We start from the raw sequence: 22505 nt of genomic DNA on the forward strand, positions 1-22505 counted from the left end.
GATGTCTGTTTGGGTGTAGACTTGGTAACTTTTGGCTATTTTGGTTTAGGCTTATCCGTTTCCTTTCTTTTTATACCAGTCTCGGTGAGAGATGACTGTTTGGACTTAGACTTGTCTCCTAAGGTCAGTTTGGGTGCAGACTTGTGGATTAAATTTTGTTTTTCTGAAGTTGATTTTGATTGAGGCTGCTTTAGTGTGGTGTTGTTAGCTAGAAATTGCTTTTTGGTAGAGGTGGACTTCTTTAGTGTATCTTGAAAAGGTAATGAGCACTTGGATGTACACTGGGAAGTCAGAGATTTTTTAAATGCAGATGCCAGACATGAGTTTGATAAAACAGATGGAGATGCTCTTGGTCGAATTCCAGTAAGTGAAACCTGGTTTGATGGCTGCTTTAATGTCTGGGCTTGGGCTTGTTTTAATGCAGCTTGTACATGAGGGGGTTTTGTTTTTCTGGTTTCGGCAGGTGAACTAAGCCTTGATAGCTTTCGTTTTGACTGGTCATGAGGTTTAAGACTCTCACTTGACTGCAAATAAAAAATATACAAGTAAAGAACTAAATATGTGGCATCAGGTCACATTGAGTGTATTTTAAAATATTCACTAGTAAAAGTTTTAAAACAGCCATTAATTTTTTTTCAGATTTGATTTACATTTTTTGAAAAGATTACTTTATGGAGCAGTTTTAGATTGATGGCAAAATTGAGGGGAAGGTACAGAGTTCTCATATACTTCCTGCCTAGATATGCATGGTCTCTCCACTATTGTCAGGAATGGAACTACATTGACATATATTACTCAAAGTCTATAGTTTACATTAGACTTCACTTTTATACATTCCATGGAGTTAGACAAACATATAATTACATTTATTTACCATGCATTCACCATCTTATAAAATTCTAGGCTTCACTACCCTAAAAATCCTGTTTTCTCCTTATTCATCTCTCCTAATCCCTGGCAAGCACTGATATTTTTTCTGGCTTTATAGTTTTGTTTTTTTCTAGAATGTGATATAATTGGAATCAAACAATATATAGCCTTTTCAGATTAGTTCCTTTTATTTAGTAGTATGAATTTAAGATTCCATTGTGTTTTTTTCATGATTTAGTAACTCTCTTTATTTTTTTTTTTATGTGCAGAAAAATATTCCACTACATGAATATACCAGTTTATTTATTCAGTCACCACAAAAAGACAATTTGGTTGCTTCCAGATTTTGGCAATTATGAATAGTATGTCTGGGTACATAAAAATCCATAAAAACATCTGGGTACACACTTGTGTGTGAACATAAATTTCTGATTGATATATATGTGTATGTGTAATATATATATATATCCTCATTGTATGAATATATAGAAAGAAATATAATAAAGTTCATGGTACATTTTTTAAAGGCAACACAGTATGAATTATTCTGGTTGCAAGCACATTGATGTCTCACTCTGAGATGTTTTTGTGGCATATAATTGCTATGAACATCTTTATCTTTTTCTAAATGAAAAGAAAATTACCTGTTGACCGGTACTGAAAACTTACCAAGAAGAATGTAGTAAGGTTCAAGATAATCATAGACAAGATAAGAGCATTCATGTTTTCTTTATGGACCCTAGCAAGAAATAATAATAAAGACAATCAATACCTAATTGTGTAGTGATAACAGATTATTCAAATCCATATTTATTTTGGTAAATTATGATATTAAGACCTCTCAGAGAGCAATACTTCACTAAATAACTTGCTAGCTACTCAGGAGCTTTCTGCATTATTTATATGTAATAATATGAGCATAATTATGTAAGCGTGACTAACACACACATATATATAAATAAATACATGCATAAATTATGCACAATATGTATAATATATATTCTATTCTATTCTATTATACACCAGGGCTTTATATTATATACCAGGGCTTCCTTGGTGGCTCAGATGATAAAGAGTCTTCCTGCAAAGCAGAAGACCTGGGTTCAATTCCTGGGTCAGGAAGATCCCCTGGAGAAGGGAATGGCAATCCACTCCAATATTCTTTCCTGGAGAATTCCGTGGACAGAGGAGCCTGGCCAGCTACAGTCCATGGGGTCTCAAAGAGTCGGACACGACTGAGTGACTCACACATACAGACACATGAGCATAATTTAGAATCACTGGGGTTAACAGCTTAATACTTTTATTATAAGAAGAAACTCATTATTAAAGCAAAAACTATTTTTAAAAAAGTTTTTAGGTTAAAAAATTTTAATCACAATTTTAGGATGTTAAAGCCAATGCTTCCATAAAAGCCTGAAGGGTCAAGGCTAGTGGTGAAGTCTGCATCCCTTTATCACCAGAAAGTGTCCTAGGTGGACTGAAGCATTCTTAATATAGTATTTTATTACTCAACAAAGACAAGTTTGCCTTGTGATTTTTTTTTTTTTTGCTTAAGTTGCATTTTATTAAAAGCTGCTATTCAGCCATAGAACTTGAGTAATTCATAGAACTAAGCTTTGATTAAACTGCAGACAATGAAAGTGAGTGGAATTCACCCACTTTCAGTGGGTATAATCAGTCACTAAGAGCAAGTTGTTTAATCGTCTTAGAAATTCTCAATATCAATCTAAGAAAATCTCAATCTAAGTCAGCAGATAATTTCAATGATTAGTTTATCTATTACATTTATGTCCAAACTATGGAAAACTTGGAGCCAGAAAAGGAAAATCTATGTCCCAATCTTATCTGCACAGATACCTTAGAAGGAGTTTCTCCTCTGGTTTCTGGTCAGTTTTTAATCTTCTCTTAACCTCACTGATTCTTCTCTGGTAGTCATCTCCAAAGTAAAACTAGTGAGAACCTTTTGAATAAATAAACCTTTTGTCCCTGAATGTCCCTCCTACTTATTTTCTTTTGAGGATAGACTGAGAAAGCTTTAATAAGATTCCTTTTGGCAAGGGTTAATACTGATTAAAAGAAAGTCAAGCCTGTTGACAAAATCAGTTGCTTGTGTGTATTCTTCCGTGGAAATATTACATTTTAGTTACATCTTTTCTTAGGAAAAAGAAAGTAATTTTATTCCTTATAAAATTTTTATCATTTGTACTATGACTTGAAATGATTAGATAAAAATTTGTTGTTTCTGTGACATGAAGTACATCAAAGTTTTATTCTTTAGGGTTCTTGTCTTAACCATCCCAACAATGGTTATAGGTGTTTTGTAATTAATTAATCAAAAGAATAACTTTTAAATATAGTAACTATATTGGTGCCAAATATTAATTTTATAGGGGTGCTTAAGACTTTACTTTTAATTTATTAATTAATCAATTATTTAACTTATTTTTGTCGGCACAGGGTTATTTTTAGGACTTTAATCTTGCCTTCAAGAGTTTCTGGATTTCTTAATATACTCTAATAAAATATACACATAAAAAGAGTGCACTTGATCTGTTTTTGTTCATCAGTCTAGATTATTAGGTTTATGGCCTTCATTCCAATAATATTGGCATCTGGTCACCATTCAGTTTATCACATTAGGAAGATTAGGGAAAGGATATGCCATCATTTCCTTTTTCTAAATAGTGTATTAGGGTTAAGATAATACATAATATTGATACAACAATTTGGTTAGCATTCTGATGACATTCAGCTTTCTTTCCTTGAAAATTGAGATTAAATTATAAAAACATTCTCTCTTTACCCTTTTATATTGCTGTGATTGGTATTATGATTTTCAGTAATTTCCTTTTGAGTTCAAAATTGGTCTTTGGTAGTTTGGTTTATGATCAATAATAAACTGCTAAGGTTAACATTTTCCCTCCTGGATTTTGGTAAAGAAAATTCTAGATTATTTAATTCTATTAAATGGGTATTTTAATTTCAGTTATTAACAACAGTTTTATTTCTTTACTTACTCATTTGTTTAGCAAATGTTGTTCAGTCGCTCAGTCATGTCCAACTCTTTGCAATCCCATGAACTGCAGCACACCAGGCTTCCCTGTCCTTCACTATATCCTGAAGTTTGCTCAAACTCATGTCCATTGAGTCTATGATGCCATCCAACCATCTCATCCTCTGTTACCCCCTTTTCCTCCTGCCCTCAATCTTTTCCAGCATCAGGGTCTTTTCCAATGAGTCAGCTCTTTGTATCAGGTGGCCAAAGTATTGGAGCTTCACCTTTAGCGTCAGACCTTCCAATGAGTGAGTAGTCAAGGTTGATTTCCTCTAGGTATTCACTGGTTTAATCTCCTTTCTGTCCGAGGGACTCTCAAGAGTTTTCTATAGCACCACAATTTGAAAGCATCAATTCTTTGGCACTCAGCCTTCTTTGTGGTCCAATTCTCTATCTGTGAATGACTACTGGAAAAATTTTGACTATATGGACCTTTGTCAGCTAAGTAATGTCTCTGCTTTTTAATATGCTTTCTAGGTTTGTCATAGTTTTTAAAGAAATTTATTTATTTTTTGAAAGAAGGATAATTGCTATACAATTGTGTTGTTTTGTGCCAAAAATCAACATGGATCAGTCATAGGTGTACAAGGAGCAAGTGTGTTTTAATTTCATGGCTGCAGTCACTGTCTGCAGTGATTTTGGAGCCCAAGAAAATAAAATCTGTCGCTGCTTCTACTTTTTCTCCATCTATTTTCCATGAGGTGATGGGCCCCAGATGCCATGATCTTAGTTTTTTGAATTTTGAGTTTTAAGCCAGTTTTCCCACTCTCCTCTTTCACCTTCTTCAAGAGTTCTTTAATTGCTCTTCATTTTTTGCTGTTAGTGTGCATATCTGAGGTTGCTAATATTTCTCTAGGCAATCTTAATTCCAGCTTGTGAGCCTTCCAGTCCAGCATTTTTCATGATGTACTCTGCATATAAGTTAAATAAGTGGGGCAACAATATACAGCCTTGACGTACTCCTTTCCCAATTTTGAACCAGTTCATTGTTCCATGTCCAACTCTTAACTATTGCTTCTAGCCCTGTGTACGTGTTTCTCAGGAGTTGGGTAAGGAGGTCTGATATTCCCATCTCTTTTAGAATTTTCCAGAGTTTGTTGTGATCCACACAGTTAAAGGCTTTAGCGTACTCAGTGACTTTATTTAGCTTCTATTATACAGTGTGGCTCAGCGGTAAAGAATTTGCCTGTAATGCAGGAGCCACGGGAACCGCAGGTTCGATCCCTGGGTCAGGAAGATCTCTTGGGGGAGGGCATGGCAACCCACTGCAGTATTCTTGCCTGGAGAATCCCATGCACAGAGGAGCCTGGAGGGTTACAGTCCATGGGGTCACAAAGAGTGAAGTGACTAAGCACAGCACAGCACATACAATGAATTGGGGTTTCCCTGGTGGCTCAGATAGTGTAGAATCCGCCTGCAATGCAGGAGACTTGGGTTCTATCCCTAGGTTGAGAAGATTACTGGAGAAGGTAATGGATACCTGCTCCAGTATTTTTGCCTGGAGAATTTCATGGACAGGAGGTCTGGTGGATTATAGTCCATGGGGTTGCAAGAGTCAGACATGACCGAGCGACTGACACTTTCACTTCAAACAGTGTATTGGGTCTTACTTTAGAGAGACGGTGGTGAGAGAACATAGTTACGGGGCTCATAGGGCTTACCTCCCAGCAGAAGAGCTGGACAGGCAGGTGTAACAGGGGAACTGGTATGGAAACGGTGCTGTGGTAGCACATGTGTGAAGTGGTTGGTATTAGAAGTTGGGGAAAGTTTTTCTTAAGGATGTGCTATCTAAACCAAGGAGACCAATTTTGCTAATGTGATATGAATGACCCAAAGGATTTCAGCAGCTTCAAGCAAGTGTTGGTGTTGATGATAATGCAGCTAAAGCCATCAAGGTTTGTTTCTGAGTCATTGGACTGAACAGTATGAGGATCTAATAGGGCTAGAGGAAGTAGGAAGGTAGTAATAGTAAGATCATGAAATTTAACTTTACCTTGTGAATGTTCTTTATGGATAAGGCATTAAAATTTATTGAATGCCCAGTTAATGGAGGGTATTATCATGAATGTCTCAGACTCAAGGTTGTGTGTTCTAGTAGTCAGATAACAAAGTCTGATAGATTGAATTGCTAGAGTTCAAAACAAAACTGTACCATTTAGTGGATTTTTGTTCTCGGGCAAATTATTAATACTTAATCTCTCTGGGCCTCAGTTTCTTCCTTTATATGTGAACATAATGATAGAGCCTCTTTAAGAGAGTCCTATGTGAAATACAGTAAAACCTGTAAAATCTTTTATAGAGAGCCTGACACATGTATCAGTAAATCAAAAAATGTTACTTTCCACCTCATTTATTACCCAGAGTCACACAGTTAAGAAAGGAATTTTGAGCAAAACTTTAATTCAGTTCTATCCAAATCTAAAGCCTATAAATTTTCACTGTACATTTAACTAAAGTGTGGCTCAGATGATAAAGAAGCCACCTGCAATGCAGGAGATGCAGGAGACTCAGGTTCAATCACTGGATTGATAGGATCCCCTGGAGGAGGCTGTGACAACCCACTCCAGTATTCTTGCCTGGAGAATCCCATGGACAGAGGAGTTTGGAGGGCTAGAGTCCATAGGGTCACAAAGAGTCCGACAGGACTGAGCAACTAACACTTCACTTTTCAACACTTTCATACAAAATGAGGATCAATACGAAGCTATTTCAAGAGGTTAGCAGTGAAGATTAAGAGTTTTATGTGTGTGAAAACTTTTTATACATTTTAAAAAGTGGTAAATTTTATAATATATTAATATTATATTATATTAATATAATATAATATATATATAATATTATATAACTTATAACTGTGTTTTGGAAGACCTGAGAACTTTCAGATAAGGCTGTTCTGCAAGACTGAATAATAAGATGCTTTTCTATTTCTCACTAGACCATGAGGTCCTAGAGGTAGGGAGGAAACATGCTGCATTCTCATAGTGGGCATTTGGCAAATAACTGATAAATGAATGACTGTGTGTGACCCTCCAGATCTCATTTATTTTCCGTGCTAAAGACATAATTTCTCATATAAACTACCTTTGCAGAAATGGACTTTACCTCTGAAAGTAATTTATCCAAATCCAAAATAACCAACTCACCAATGTATTTTCTTAAAATGGAAATTGTAGTTGAAGGATTTATTGTGTCACAGGGAAGCCCCTATTAGTGTTAATTAAAAAAAAATAAGAATCTGAAAGTAGAGAGTTATTTTATTTGGTAGGAATGTTAAGGACTTTGAGCCTGGGAATTTGCCTTTGGGAATGCTCTAGACTAAAATTGGCATTACTTTTGGGCACTTAATGCTAACTCTAGAGTTCTCGTTCTCTCTCTCTAGGCTGCTCAAGAATCGCTTCGTGGTCTTCTAAGAGTTGAACACTATAGCTTAGTTCTCCTCTGACCCCAATGACTTAGCCATAAATTTAGATTTTCCCATATCATCCTGCAGAAGATGGTGTTAATGAGTGGACCACTTTGAGAATCAGATGAAATTATGAGCTTTGCCTTCAATTAAATGTGTATTTCCAAAATCACACTAAATTTACCTTGGAATTTCAAAGTTTCAAATACCCCTGAGGTGTATTCACAGACTCTTTTCAAGTTAAGAGATCCATTGCATTCGATTGGCTTTATTATGCAGGAATCAAAAAACTAAATGCGACATAAACGTAAAATGTAAGAGGAGACGAGAAAGGAGCTGGATCTGTGAAAATCATGTTCTTTCTTCACTGAAGGCGGACAACTGGCCAGAGGAAAGTTTGAAGTAGTCATTTGGTTTCAGCTAGACCTATAAAAATGACAATTTAGAGATTTAGTTCACAATGTGCTAACAGTTCTCATGATATGTATTTTATTTAGCTTCCACGATTTGCTTTATGTCTGTATGTAAGGAGTTTATCTAACTAAATGTATAAATTTAAATATTTAAATTCACCACATAGTGAACTGATATAATTGTCTTCATCTAATATCCACAGAAAGACACAGTCCTATATATACTTTTTTTATAAGTGATCTTACACCGTGTGGTTTTAACTTAGGAATCTAGGTTCTTGAGTTTTGAACAAATGTTAACTATTGAGATAATGATTATTTTATTAAAAACAATCATATAATAATGTATTCATATCAATAAAATAGACAGTTGCATACTCAATTACTTGTTTTCATTTTGTGTCCATTAATTTTTTCATTTTCTTTTTGAAATTTTAATGAGTCAAAGATTTATCAGCTTATTATCTTCTCTTTCTTACCAGATGTCCTATTAAACACAAACTCAGTATTAAAATTTACACATATGCTGATCTTGGAAAATTAGAGTATATTTTCTGTTTTTATTTTTTGTTATAACAAATTAGCCCATATGGAAATAGCAGATGTACTAATTAAGCCTTACTATTTGAAATCAAGCAGGTTTAATTTGGTTTCCAGTTTTGAACTTTCAGCTGTAGCAATTTGATCCATAGCTTTTTTTTTTTTTTCCATTTGTGGATTCAAGATGGTAATATAATCCATTCCATATGGCTGCTACAGGATTAAACTGAGATTGTTATGTAGTTTTGATAATTTAGTAAGGACTTGATATTTTAGTTGAAAGTAAATTTTAATATTTACTAATTTTGCTTCATCTTTTCTAGAGCATTATATTTCACAGATTCATCACTTTTCACAACTCATTCACAATATGCTTTCTCATTTGAATCTCATAGCAACCAAAATTATGAGAAAAAGAAAGAGTGATGACTCTTCAGAGAGAGTAATGACTTGCTTAAAGTCACACAACAGAAGAAGCAGCCTTCTCTGATCTGATGCTATTACCATTATATCACGCTGACTTCATTTTAAACCAAAAATCATGTAGACAGTGTGATGAAAGTATTTGTTGCCTAGACCCTCAAAATTTTGTCACTTTCTTCCTAAATTATTTCACAATCTTTAGTTATTTTCTATCTTATTGATCTTTCTGTTTAACTTCTTCATATGTTTTAAATTATTTTGGATTCAATAGACATATTTTACATTATATTTAAAGTTCTGAAAGTTTCCTTTTAATAAGTAGGTGCTTTATAAGTTAAAAATTAAAAATTTTCCATGGGATTACCTTACAGTAGGAGAAATTTGGGTGCCTAACCTTATACATCCTTTCAGAAGTGATGCCTGAGATAAAATGCTATGTGTGAAACATATTGTTTCCTTTCATTCTATTCCTACCAAAAGTAGAGTGCAACAACACTGGTATACCATTAAAATGTATTTAAACTCAAATCCTATATGATTGAAAACAAATTTTTGAGATAAGAAAAATCATGAGTTTGACACTGTATTTTATTGTCTTTGTGTGTGAACAGGAGTAAAATAAAACTAATAGATTCGAGGATTATACCAATTGTTGAAAAAGGTTTAATAATAAAACCTGCACTTTTTATTCATTTTGTAAAATAAGATATTTTAAAATTTTCTTGTTGGGAAAGAATCTAGTGTATCAGTGCTGAAGAACCAGCAAATGTAAGTTATAATTAGCCCATTTTGCCTTCTCTGTAACAGACTTAGTTTATCCTCTGCTAGTTTAGATGTTACGATTATATTGATCAGTCCGTGAATCTTGGCTATGACTCATTTTTGTCTTTTGCTCATTTACCTGCGTTGTCTTCTTTGATGTCTCCTTAGAGTTTTTAGACCACGGTTGAAGTAACTTGGTCTGTTTTGGCCTCAGGTGCACTCTCAATAACTTCTGAGGAAGCTTCTTGAGTAGCCACAGTGTCCACTATTGCTTCGGTGGTAGGTGTAATAGTAGACTCAGCAGTAGCAATGGTATTGATGGTAGGGATGTCTGTTTTATCCTGATTTTTCTTTGGCGGAATGGCCATAAATGATAAACGTGGGTGTGGGTGACGTGCCATGGTAGTTGGCTGGGCTTGGCAGGACCTGGCAGGCACCGTGTTTGGCAAGACTTGCCATTGGAGAATTTGGGCAGGTGACCTAACTGCACCTGGCTTTGCGTAATATGGGTATGGCAGAAATTGATTATTAATTAGTGCAACTGGTCTGTGTTGGTAGTAATTGAGTCCATAACTAGGATACCTACTCAGCGCATACTGAATTGGGATATATTTGACTATTTTGTCATTGAAGAATCTTTCATCTTTCTCACAGCCCTGCAAAAAGAATAAATTATGCCGAATGGTATTATTGTAGGCTAGAGTGAAGAGATATTTTAAATCAGAATTTTTTGAAATAGTTACAGTATTTGATGTTAAGAAAGTACAACACTGGGAATAGTGAACCCAGAAACCAAATTATTTTATAAGATACGGATTTGTACATCTTCCTCCACTTCTTGATTTTCAGCAAATATTGAAAATAACATTAGTTTCAAAAAAATTAGATGAGATAGCTCATAAAGTAAACCACATTGCCCAGAGCTTGGCATATATAAAAAGTGCTCAGTAAATCTTGCACTTTATAAGTACCACAGCTAGACCAGTTTCATAGAGAGCTTTGACATACAGTACACAAGCATACTACACACACAAAAAAAGTATATCTCTTTCCATATATATGTGTGTGTATACATATATATGTGTGTGTATACATATATATATTCTCACCACATGTTTGTAACTTTTTTATTTTATTTATCTAGGGATTAGGCTAAGGGTGCATTTTTTCTAAACAAATTCTAACAAAATAATAAAATTAATGTGATTTGAATTCCTGGGTTTATATGTTGGGTTTTTTTTTTCTGCTTACTTTTATCCATTAAAGATCAGTTAGGAAGTTTTCCATTTTTATTTGCCACAGTTCTATTAATTAGGTGCAGTCATAAAACATTTTAATTAGGTGCAGGCATGCTGCGATTCATGGTGTCACAAAGAGTCGGACACAACTGAGCGACTGAACTGAACTAAATTATGTATATTGTATACTGATATATTAATATTATATATGATTATATTATAATTAATTATACTAATTGATTGTCTCTGTTAATTAATTAGTTAGTTAATATTAATTAGGTACAGTTATAAAATAGAAAATCATTAGATCTTCCCTTATGAATAGAAACAAATTAATGAAATTATATCTCAAAGCAAGGCTTTCTCATGAAAGAAGACATATTTAAAGGTATTCATTCAAACAAACTGGGGGAAGTAAATACAAGTGTCTGAGAAGCATCCGAAGATGTGTCAGAGAGGGATCATTCCCCATTTCTTCAAAAGTAGAAGAAATATTAAGCTTTGCTTTTGTTTTCATTGTTTTCCCAGTATTGAATTCTGAGAAGGTGTTCTCATGTTGCTAAATACTATGAAAATCAACATGACTAGGTCTGTATAGTGATACCAAGATTTTCAGGTAAACATTGATGTTGATTCACATGATTGGTTGCTGAAATTTTACAAAGATTATTCAATTATTTTATGTAGTTTAAATATTTACTTAATCTTTAGTTAGAAGGCATTTTAATATCATTAAACTTTGCAGAATTTTATGCTTTGGATTCATATCTCTACTGGAAACAAACTTACTGTTGGTTGTTCCTGGATTTGCTCCTGGGCAACCTGGTGAGATTCAGAGAAAGAATTGGAATTAAGAAGTTAGAACAAAAGCATGATAGAGTCTAGTTTTTATGATTTTAAAATATCTTTTATAAAAAAGACAAAACATGTTTTTCTTGTTTTTATTTTAGTATTGTAAAATATTATAAAACACTTTTCTAGGTTATCTAATCTATAGTCTGTGAAGCCCTCAAGAAATGACAGATACATGCTAACTAAAATAGCAATAATGAGCCCCATGGTTAAGTTGTTCTTAAAAATCACTATTTGGGAGAAAAATTCAAGATTGAAAAGAGTATGATCAGTTGATCTCTGTACCAACAACTATATATGATATTGATTAAATGAAGAACATGAACAACCTATATTCAATTTGTATTGAATATATATTGCTAAAAATAAGAGGAGAATTGAGCATATTTTTTCTGTTTCTGCTCTCCTAAGATGATTTATGAGGTTTTCTTGATTAAAAAATTGCCTCTAGCATAACACTGGTATATAAATGTTATATAAATAATAGCATTTAAAAATTATGTATGTTTAGTACTTTTCTTAGTTCTGGAATCTAACATGCATAGGAAATCAGGAGTGAGAAAGTAGTTTCCAGGCATGTCTATCTGAAACTTTAAAACTTACGAAAGGTGAATTCATAATGGTAAATAGTTTTAAGATGACAGTTCTAGTTTAAGACTTTTCACACATATCCCTGGTATATAAAAGATCCTATAAACCTTTAGGAAGTTGTTGGTATAGGATATCAGAGATTTTTAAAAAATGATAAAATACAGAGTGTGTTAAGACAGGGACTTATTTACCTCTAAATTTATTAAGTCATTAGTTTAAAATTTAAAAAGTTATACTAATATTGAAAGTTTGCCTACACTAAAAAATCCTGAAAGTTTAGATATAGATTTGAATATACTACCAGTCTACATGCATTGTGTATTCCTGGTATATGTTCATTTTAGTATCTTGTATCTTAAATTTTTTAAAAGATGTATGATCTCATATCATTTTTCCATCACCTCAGTTTTCATACTTGCATATTCAAAGTTGAAAGCCAATCAATGCTTATGTCATGAAATGTTTGTTCTTTATTGTTAACCTTTAAAGGTTTATAAAAAAATGTTTTTATTATAAATACAGACATGGATAACATCTGGATAGATATCAATGGGCTTTTAAAAAGACCTATGGACTGTAGCCCACCAGGCTCCCCTGTCCATGGAATTCTCCAGGTAAGATACTTGAGTGGGTAGCCACTCCCTTCTCTGGGGGAATCGTCCCAATCCAAGGATGAAAACTGGGTTGCCTGCATGCAGGCAGATTCTTTACCATCTGAGACACCAGGGAAGCCCAGATGTCAATGGCCTTTTAAATAGTTTTCAGTGATTTCTTAAAGCAGTCTTTCAAAAATATGATTTTGGGGGAAAAAGTCTTTGATAGAAATTATTAAACTGCTGTACAGTAAAGATACACCAATTTATAATGCCACCAATAAGCTATAAGATTGTGCAGTTCATCTTGTAATTGCTAGTAATAAATATTATCTTAGCTATTTATATTTTGGAGAGAAGGAATACATTTAGCACATAAAAGATGCTACAACATTGCTGTAATAAGTTGTATGATTTTAATTGGGTAAATAAGATTGTATAATAAGATTGGATGGTAAAAATTATATAAACTTTCATTCTTCTTTTGAATTATTTGTTCATATCCATGGGGCTTGTAGTTTGTGAAGACAGGAAGGAGAATTTGGGGCTAGCACTGACTCAGATAGTTCAAGAAGATGTTTTCAGAGGTCAGGTAGTTGTGAATCACTTTCTGATTTAAACTTTAACCTCTATCCGTCAAGAGAAAGCCCAAGTTCTAAATATGCAGGTGGCCACAATAAAATCAACTTTTAAAGAAGAAAGGAAGAAAAGAAATGTGAAGGTCATAGTAATTCAAATTTTTGAAAAGACTCTAAGAATTTATCAAATAGAATTATTTAAGAGATAATAACTTGAAAGTAAAACTAAATTTAATAATAAATGAATTATGAAACAAGGACAAGTGCTGTTCCAAATTTTACAATTTAAGAGGAGGTTATCAGTTTAGTTCAGTCGTTCAGTCGTGTTTGACTCTTTGATCCTGTGGACTGCAGTACACCAGGCTTCCCTGTCCATCACCAACTCTCGGAATTTACTTAAACTCATGTCCAAAGTCGATGATGCCATCCAACCATCTCATCCTCTGTCATCCCCTTCTCCTGCCTTCAGTCTTTCCCAGCATCAGGGTCTTTTCCAATGAGTCAGTTCTTCGCATCAGATGGCCAAAGTATTGGAGCTTCAGCTTCAGAATGTGTCCTTCCAATGAATATTCAGGACTGATTTCCTTTTGGACAGCCTGGTTGGATCGCCTCGCAGTCCAAGGGATTATCAAGTGTCTTCTCCAACACCACAGTTCAAAAGCATCAGTTCTTTGGCACTCAGCTTTCTTTATAGCCCAACTCTCACATCCATACATGACTACTGGAAAAGCTATAGCTTTCACCAGACAGACCTTGGTTGGCAAAGTAATGTCTCTGCTTTTGAATATGCTGTGTAGGTTGGTCATAGCTTTTCTTCCAAGGAGCAAGTGTCTTTTAATTTCATGGCTGCAGTGATTTTGGAACCCCCCAAAATAAAGTCTGTCACTGTTTCCATTATTTCCCCATTTATTTGCCATGAAGTGATGGGACATATGCCATGATCTTAGTTTTCTGACTGTTGAGTTTTAAGCCAACTTTTTCACTCTCTTCTTTCACTTTCATCAAGAGGCTCTTCAGTTCTTTGCTTTCTGCCATAAGGGTGGTGTCATCTGCATATCTGAGGTTATTGATTTTTCTCCTGGAGGTCTTGATTCCAGCTTGCGCTTCATCCAGCCCAGCATTTCTCATGATGTACTGTGCATATAAGTTAATAAGCAGGGCGACAATATACAGCCTTGATGTACTCCTTGCCTGATTTGGAACCAGTCTGTTGTTCCATGTTCAGTTCTAACTGTTGCTTCTTGAACTGCATACAGATTTTTCAGGAGGCAGGTCAGGTGGTCTGGTATTCCCATCTCTTTATGAATTTTCCACAGTTTGTTGTAGAGTAGAAGTCACTTGTTACAGAGTAAGAGGACTTGTGCTCATCTTCTCCTGCAAGAACTCCAAAATTTCAACTCGCTGCTATCAACCACTGACAAGAGAATGTTGGATCCCACCGAGGAAAGATACCTCATGTCCAAGGGCAAAGGAGAAACCCCAGCAAGATGGTAGAGGGGTGAAACAGCATTTAGAATCAAACCCGATACCCGCCAGAGATGCTTGGAGGGCTCAAATAAACCTGGTATGCACCAGGACCCAGAGACCCCACAGATACTGAGCCAGAACTTTGTTTGAATGTCTCTTGCGGAGGTACAGGTCAGCAGTTGACTGCTGCAGGGCAGGAGCTCTGGGTGCAGTAGACCTGGGTATGGCATAAGCCCTCCTGGAGGAGGTCACCATTAATCCCACCATAGAGCCTCCAGAATTTACACAGGATTGAGGAAACAGACTCTTGGAGGGCACAAACAAAAGCTTGTGTGCACCAGGACCTAAGGGAAAGCAGCAGTGACCCCGCAAGAGACTGACCCAGATTTGCCTGTGAGTGTCCAGGAGTCTCTGGCGGAGGCATCGGTCAGTGGTGGCCTGCTGCAGGCTGGGGGCACTGAGTGTAGCAGTGTGTGCATGGGACCTTTTGAAGGAGGTCCCATTATCTTCATTACCTCCTCCATAGTTTGGCCTCAGGTCAAACAACAGGGAGGGAACACAGCCCTGCCCATCAACAGGAAATTGGATTAAAGATTTATTGAGCATGGCCCCACCCATCAGAACAAGAGGAGGACATAATGCATCAGATATTTAAAAATTTAAATTTGTTTATTTTTAATTGGAGGATAATTGCTTTACAATTTTGTGTTGGTTTCTGCCATAGGTCAACATGAATCAGCCTTTGGTATGTTATGTCCCCTCCCTCTTGGCCCTCCTTCCCACCTCCCACCCAGTCCTACCCCTCTACGTTGTCACAGAGCCCTAGGTTTGAGCTCCCTGCATCATATAGCAAATTTCCACTGGCTATCTAATTTTACACATGGTAATGTATAATGTTTTTAATTAAATTCCTATCTCACACAAACTGCAGTCTGTTTAGAGACTAAATTCTTAAAATATTAGGATCTTGTTTAAGCTTTTGTTTTTTAAAACCATTTTCAAATAACTTAATATGTATGCTTAACATTCAAATATATTGTAACTTTTGTTATAATCTTCATATTCTGTCAACTCCCTCTCAGGGATTGTATCCATAAATAACTCTATGATTTTCAGGCATTTTCTTGAATTACATGCTGTAATGTAGTGTAATTACATGTAACATCAAAAAGGTTTGGGATTTTTTTCTTTTAATTTTTTTGATTAGTTTTCCTCATTGATTTGGCTATTGGTCTGTTTTATTTTCATGTTCATTTGGGGATCCCAGGAACTTATTTGCCAACAGTAAGAACAGGAAAATAAACATCTGATGCTTTCAGAGGTTTGCCTAAAAAATCAAAGAGGTGTTATTATAGATATAATCCCTGAGAGGAAGTTGACACAATGTAAATATTATAACAAAAGTTACAGTACATTTAAATATTAAAAGTACATGTCCAGTTATTTGAAATTGGTAAAAAAACTTAAGCAAGGTCCTAATATTTTAAGGATTTAGTTCCTAAGCAAATTGGACTTTGCATGAAATAAGAATTTAATTAAAAACATTTCTGATCTTCGTCTATGGTTTATATATTTATTTTTTTTGAATTATTTTAAGCGCATATTATAATTTAAAAATATTTTCAGGATTTTCCCCCAAATGTATTTTCTCTATCATATGAGAATTTTAAAGGTTTTCTCTAGATGATAAAATGTGATTTCTTTATTTCTAGAAACCAGAAGAATATCCAGAAGAATATGACTTTAATAAGAAAAAACAAATGTAAACATAAATTACTTGTGCAGCTATTTTGTTCTATAAAATATAACTGTATTTAGAAATTTACACAATTAAAGCCCTTAAATAAATTTGAAAAGAATTTTTGATACAAACTGATTAAATGAAATTAACTCACCAAAAATGGCAGGGTTAATGCCAGGATAGTCACAGCTAGGAAAAAACTCTTCATCATTGCACCTAAAATTAAATTAAAAACATTACATTAACAGGATCTGTTGCTGCTAATTTAGGAGTGATTTGGAGCAATGCTTTCTTTGGTTTAAGGGTGGGAAAAATCAGATTTAGGGGGAGATATAGCCAATGTGAGAAATCTATTTTATCAAAAGCTTTAGAAAAACCAAATGGTAGGAAATAAATGAATTTAATTTTTGGTTATGTTACTGAATGTGTCATTACAAGGTTAATGCTATATTCATTTCATATGTACCAAGAACCTAGTAGGAACAAAGCCGTGTGTGTCAGTGTTGAGACTGTTGAGGTGAATTGGTCAAGTGACACGAATTTTAGGAAGAGTTGCAATGCACACAAATCACTGTTAGAGAAAAGAGAGTAGAAAGTGTCACAAAAGTGCTTTTCTACAGATAGAAGTGTTCAGTTAAGAAATCAATAAATTATTTCTGTAGGACATAGCATATAGGTGGGACTTGCTCATGCAGAGATTAATAGAGAGGAATTTCAAGGAGAAGAGAACTCCTTAGGAATATCCACGGGCATTTGAATGGAGTGAAGGGGAAGACAAAGTTGGAAAGAAAGTTTAGGGCAGAGAAAGATGAGGCATTAAATGACAGGCTAAAGAATTAGATAGCTTTCCTAATACCAGTTGAGTGGCTTCAGATTAGAAACTGAAGTGACTACACATTCCTTTGGCTCTATTCTCTACTTTGAATAAGTATTTCCCTTTATCTGGCCCTAGTATTCTTCTTGCCTATAAATAAAAGTTTGAACTGAAATTTCTGAAATTCTTTAATTCTGTGATTGATCTAATAGGAATACTTAAAGAGATTGGGGGGAGTATCCTGAAACTGCATTTTTCATAATCTGCTTCTCCAGTAATCATAATTTATATAATTAGCTTGATCAATTTAATGAAAAAAATGTAAGATATGACTATTACAGTTTTCTGGATGAAATATTTGAAGAAATAAATTAACCTTATCTTTCTAAAGGAGTATAGGGTAGTAATACCTGTTTATTTGATTTTAAAAGCTAAATTGTCTTTTTAGAAAGATACACATAACATTTTAGATTTTTTAAATATTTAAATAAATTTTGCATTTATAAATTAAATACTACATCTTGTTACAGCCATTGTTATCATCATATTTGTATAGACTTGAAACCTGCAAACTGAATTTTACAGACTAGGGTCACAGAATCAGAAGCTCAGGCTTGATAAAGAGCGTACACCAGACTCAACTCACTTTTGGTTTCCAGGTAAGAAAGATTAGAAAGGCTATTCTACTAAACTGACTTCAGAACCTCTGATGGAATATCATTGAATGGAAAAGAACTTAATGTGAGTTCAAATTGAGCAACCTACAGCATTGATTGTTTCCTCAAATTTCATTGAATAGAATGAAGTTCCTTATGAATTCTTCACTTGCCAGTGAAATTTTTCTTAGTTGAAATAGATTTAATATATAACATTGTGTTAATTTAATGTGTCTAACATGTTTATTTAATGTATTTGTGTATTGTAATATGATTGCCATTATATTGATAATTAGCAACTCTGTCACGTCACATAATTATCATTTCTTTTTTGTGGTTGGAATAATTAATATCTAGTCTCTTAGCAAGCTTGATGATTATAATACAGTATAGTGAATATAGAAAAAATATTGTACAATAATCATTGGCTAACTTTTAAGATTGTAGTCTGAACAATATTTCTATGGTGAATCATAGAATCCTTTATAATTCATGCAAAATGATATCACAAACACTCATACAAAAACAACTTGTAAAATGGTAGTAGTTATTCCCTTTTTAGCATAAACAGAAACCAGAGAAATAAGACCATTCTTTACTTATCAGTTACTTAAAACAGTAAGTACTTGAATTTGCCTTCAAAACTTGGCAATCCAGAAAAATTTGTGAAACAGAACTATTCAGCTTTCATGAGGGATGTATAAGTCCTGTTATTTTTTAAAGTTGTATACTATTACAAGTGAAATTATAACCTTTAGACAGAAATAAAATTTTGAAATTAATTAAGGGATCAATCTGAATTATCCTGTACTTTCATCTTCCTAAAAAGTTAGCCCTCCACATTTGTCTGTAGGAATAGATTCACTGTCTTGAACATACTTTTTTTTTTTTTTTTTAAAGAATCTACATTGTCTTCAGTACTTTAGCAAGTATCAAATCTTGACTTTAACCCAAAGTGAAGTTAAAAATAAATTTGATCATAACATTATACAGAATCTAAGGTTTAGATTAGAAACTAATACCATAATGATGACAAAGGATATTCAAGCTTAACAATAAAAGCCAAAAGGAAGAAAACATTCTTCTAGAATAACTTTGGTGGTGTAATAATTACAAACTGCTATGAAGAAGAATTATTCTCTTTGGATGTTTTAATGTGATTACCTTTCCTTGTGACCGTCAGCTCTTGCTTGGCAGTAGGTTCAGTTGGCCTTTCAACTGTAAGGAACACCCAAGGTAAATAACCAGAGACTAATTAAAGGGTGTTAGTGCCTTGCATCATGAGATTTATCTTCCTTTTATGTTGCACCAATAGGAAGAAGACAGAAAGGAAAGATTTGACGATAGCAGGGCCATTTTTACGTCAGTCTCAGTTAATGGAATGCAGAGGAGGAAATAGAGTTGTCATTCATAAGATTTGAAAACAGATTATTCACACTTTTTTAAGACTGAATTTTTATGTTTATGAAAAGATATAGAGGATTTTCAAGAATATTAATTGCATTTTAATCAACTAATTCCACCTATTTGAATTTAAAGTTATTATTAAACGAAAAGTAGCTAGCCATAGCACTTTTACATTTCAAATGTTTTTTATTATTTCAAGAACCTGGGTATGAAGTAATTCTACATATATTATGGGCTGTGGTTGGTCGTCGTCCTTCTAGAATTACAGCCATCAGTATTTAACAATTAGAAAACTGACCATCTTTTATATGCCCAAGAATAATTTATGTTAAATCCAAATATGAAATATTAATCAATATAAAGTAAGGATCCATTTTCATTTTATTCTTCAGTAAATTCATCATATAAACACCTGTTGATTGATTAATTTCTTATGAATCAAAGTTGCACTTAGATTTTTAAAAAAAATTTTTGAAGGAGTCTCCATAATGTTCTCCATAGTGGCTTTACCAGTTTACATTGCCACTAACAGTGTAAGAGGATTCCCCTTTCTTCACATCTTCTTCAGCATTTATTGTTTGCACTTAGATTTGTAAATTTCAATAATATAGGTGAACCGTTCTGGATGTACAAAATTAAATAACTAAATTCGGAATAATTGTTCTGTTTCAGACGGCTTATTCTGACTTACAAAATATATATCTTAAAGCCACCCATATGGGGGATATTTTGGTAAAATACCATTGGCCAAATAATTTTCCTAGATAATTAAGGAAAGAATATCTGCTTTTGCTTACATTTCTTCACAAAAAAATTGTCAACTGTGATTTCATTTTATCTATGAAGTCCTGACCAGGTTGTGGTATTTACAGGAATCGATGTAGGACTGCCAGGATACAAACAAGAATTAATAACAGCATTGTGTTGTATTCCTCTTTTTCTTAGAAGTATTTCATGTCTTGGAAGGTTCAGAGTGATGGTCATGACCCTAAAATGTTTATTCAGCTTGTACAGAGTAAATTGAAAATTTCTATTTCTCAGAATAGTTTGACTTTTGCTGTCAAAAGAGAAAGATGGCAGAATTTCAAAACTGCTAACACAAGCTGCTACAGTAAGACCAGCCATTCTGTTTAAACTGTTTTGTCACATCATTTTCCTTTGGTCATCTGGGTCAATTGATAGTTGGAAGATTAAGGTCTGGTCAGTCTGTAAATTATGAGTTTTCTATTCCACATAATGATTTCTCAGTCACTGATTTAGAGCCATAAAATTGTATTGATTTACAGTTGAGTCTTTATTTAATTCACAAATGCCATAGACTCAAAACATCTTCAATGAGATTGTTTTCTCAATATAACATATCTCACCTGGGAAGGATAGGAATTTTCCCCCCTACTAAAAGACAAACACTTCTACAGTGGCGGGGGTGGAAGGGGGGTGGTGGTATCTCCCATCCACTTCAAACAATAATCTTTGTCTTTGGGAAACTTTGCAAACTGGATATTCTTTTAGCACTTATAGTATTTCAGGTTCTGTTCCAGGCATTAGGCTTCCCAGGTGACTCAGTGGTAAAAATTCTGCCTGCCAATGCAGAAGACACAGGAGATGTGGGTTTGATCCCTGGATTGGGAAGCTTCCCTAGAGAAGTAAATGGCAACCCACGCCACGTTCTTCCCTGGGAAGTTCATGGACAGAGAAGACTGGTGGGCTACTGTCCATGGGGTTGCAAAAAGTTAGACATGACTGAGCATGCATGCATGCATGCTCCACGCATTAAAGATAAATTAGTAACCAAAGCAGGCAAAAATTGTTCCAAAAATTGTTAGACCTGATAGTCTAACACTTATTTGAATACTAGTGACATTAAACATTCCTCATATCAAATATACTGAACTAAGGGAATGAAAGAGTTTTGAATGATTGTTGTAGACAAACGGGGTGTAATCTATAGTGGATCTGTTCAGATACCCTGGTGTTTTCCAAAGAAAAACTAAAGAAGAATCAGATCTCCTATGAAATGAAATCAGCCAGGATGTTGGGATGGTGCTGAACAGTCTCAAAACTACTGTTTGTGATCTAAAGTATATTCACCAGCTTTGATCTAGTCGTGGACTCTTCAGAGAGGCCATGGTAGACTCCTAAAACATCTCTAGAATACGGGAGGAGGACCAGCAGGGCTTCTCAGTCAAGCTACAGCTTCCTTGTGTTTAGATCCTGGTAAGCAGTATCCATTTATGTAACTCTTACACCGTGGAGCCCTTGTATTTTGTATAAAGCTGTATTCCCAGCACTATGAAATAAACATTTTGTGATAAGTGGTATGATTATTATTGACTTGTATGCAGTTTTTACTCACAACAATTTCCCCTTGTTAGTATTTATTATTTCAATTGTGTTGTTTATCTCTATTTTCTCTTCTTTTGGTAGTATTCACTTGCATATGGTTTTGTTATTTTTTTTGAATGTACTATTTTATTTTTCAGCAACTTCTTTAGTATGAAGCTAATCTCAATAGTCTACAATACACTTGAAGTACAACAATGTGATAGTCACTATGTAAATTACTAATATAACTTTCTATATGATTCATTCTTAAGACATCAGAAAAGTAACATTTTAGTGCAGAATCATGTATGCTTCAGAAACCATTGCTGTGATATGTGAAAATTGTAGGAAAATAGCATAAAATGCTTCTAAAATTATTTTAACACTGCATTGTGTTCAGTTACTAAGTCATGTCAAACTCTGCGACTGATGGACTGCAGTACACCAGGCTTCCCTGTCCTTCACTGTCTCCTGGAGTTTGCTCAAATTCATGTCCATTGAGTTGGTGATGCTATCTAACCATCTCTTGTGTCCCGCTTCTCCTCCTGCCCTCATTCTTTCCCAACATCAGGGTCTTTTCCAATGAGTTGACTTTTGCACCAGGCAAACAAAGTATTAGAGCTTCAGCTTCAGCATCAGTCCTTCCAATGAGTTTTCAGGGTTGATTTCCTTTGAGATTGACTGGTTTGATCTCCTTGAAGTCCAAGGGAATCTCAAGAGTCTTATCCAGCACCACAGTTTGAAAGCATCAAGTTTTTGATGCTCAGCCTTCTT

At 34.3% G+C, this 22505-nt stretch overlaps 1 protein-coding gene across 1 annotated transcript; it reads right to left on the reverse strand.

Annotated features, from left to right (window-relative positions):
• Positions 1-9642: 9642 nt before the first annotated feature.
• CSN3 (casein kappa) lies at positions 9643-16740 on the reverse strand. Its single transcript, XM_061145230.1, has 3 exons — positions 16684-16740; positions 11497-11529; positions 9643-10125 (listed from the first exon to the last, which is right to left on the reverse strand). Exons 1-3 carry the CDS (start codon positions 16738-16740, stop codon positions 9643-9645), a joined length of 573 nt encoding a protein of 190 aa, XP_061001213.1.
• Positions 16741-22505: the final 5765 nt, after the last annotated feature.

Source organism: Dama dama, chromosome 6 (genome assembly GCF_033118175.1).
Source record: "Dama dama isolate Ldn47 chromosome 6, ASM3311817v1, whole genome shotgun sequence".
NCBI lineage: Eukaryota > Metazoa > Chordata > Mammalia > Artiodactyla > Cervidae > Dama > Dama dama.

Bases quoted from the DNA above. Each gene is read 5' to 3' on its own strand.
- CSN3 (XM_061145230.1), bottom strand. From the start codon at position 16,740: ATGATGAAGAGTTTTTTCCTAGCTGTGACTATCCTGGCATTAACCCTG. The intron at 11,530-16,683 runs GTGAGTTAATTT...GAATCTCACCAG, and splicing joins CATTAACCCTGCCATTTTTG to GTTGCCCAGGAGCAAATCCA. The intron at 10,126-11,496 runs GTAAGTTTGTTT...TTCTTTTTGCAG, and splicing joins AAATCCAGGAACAACCAACA to GGCTGTGAGAAAGATGAAAG.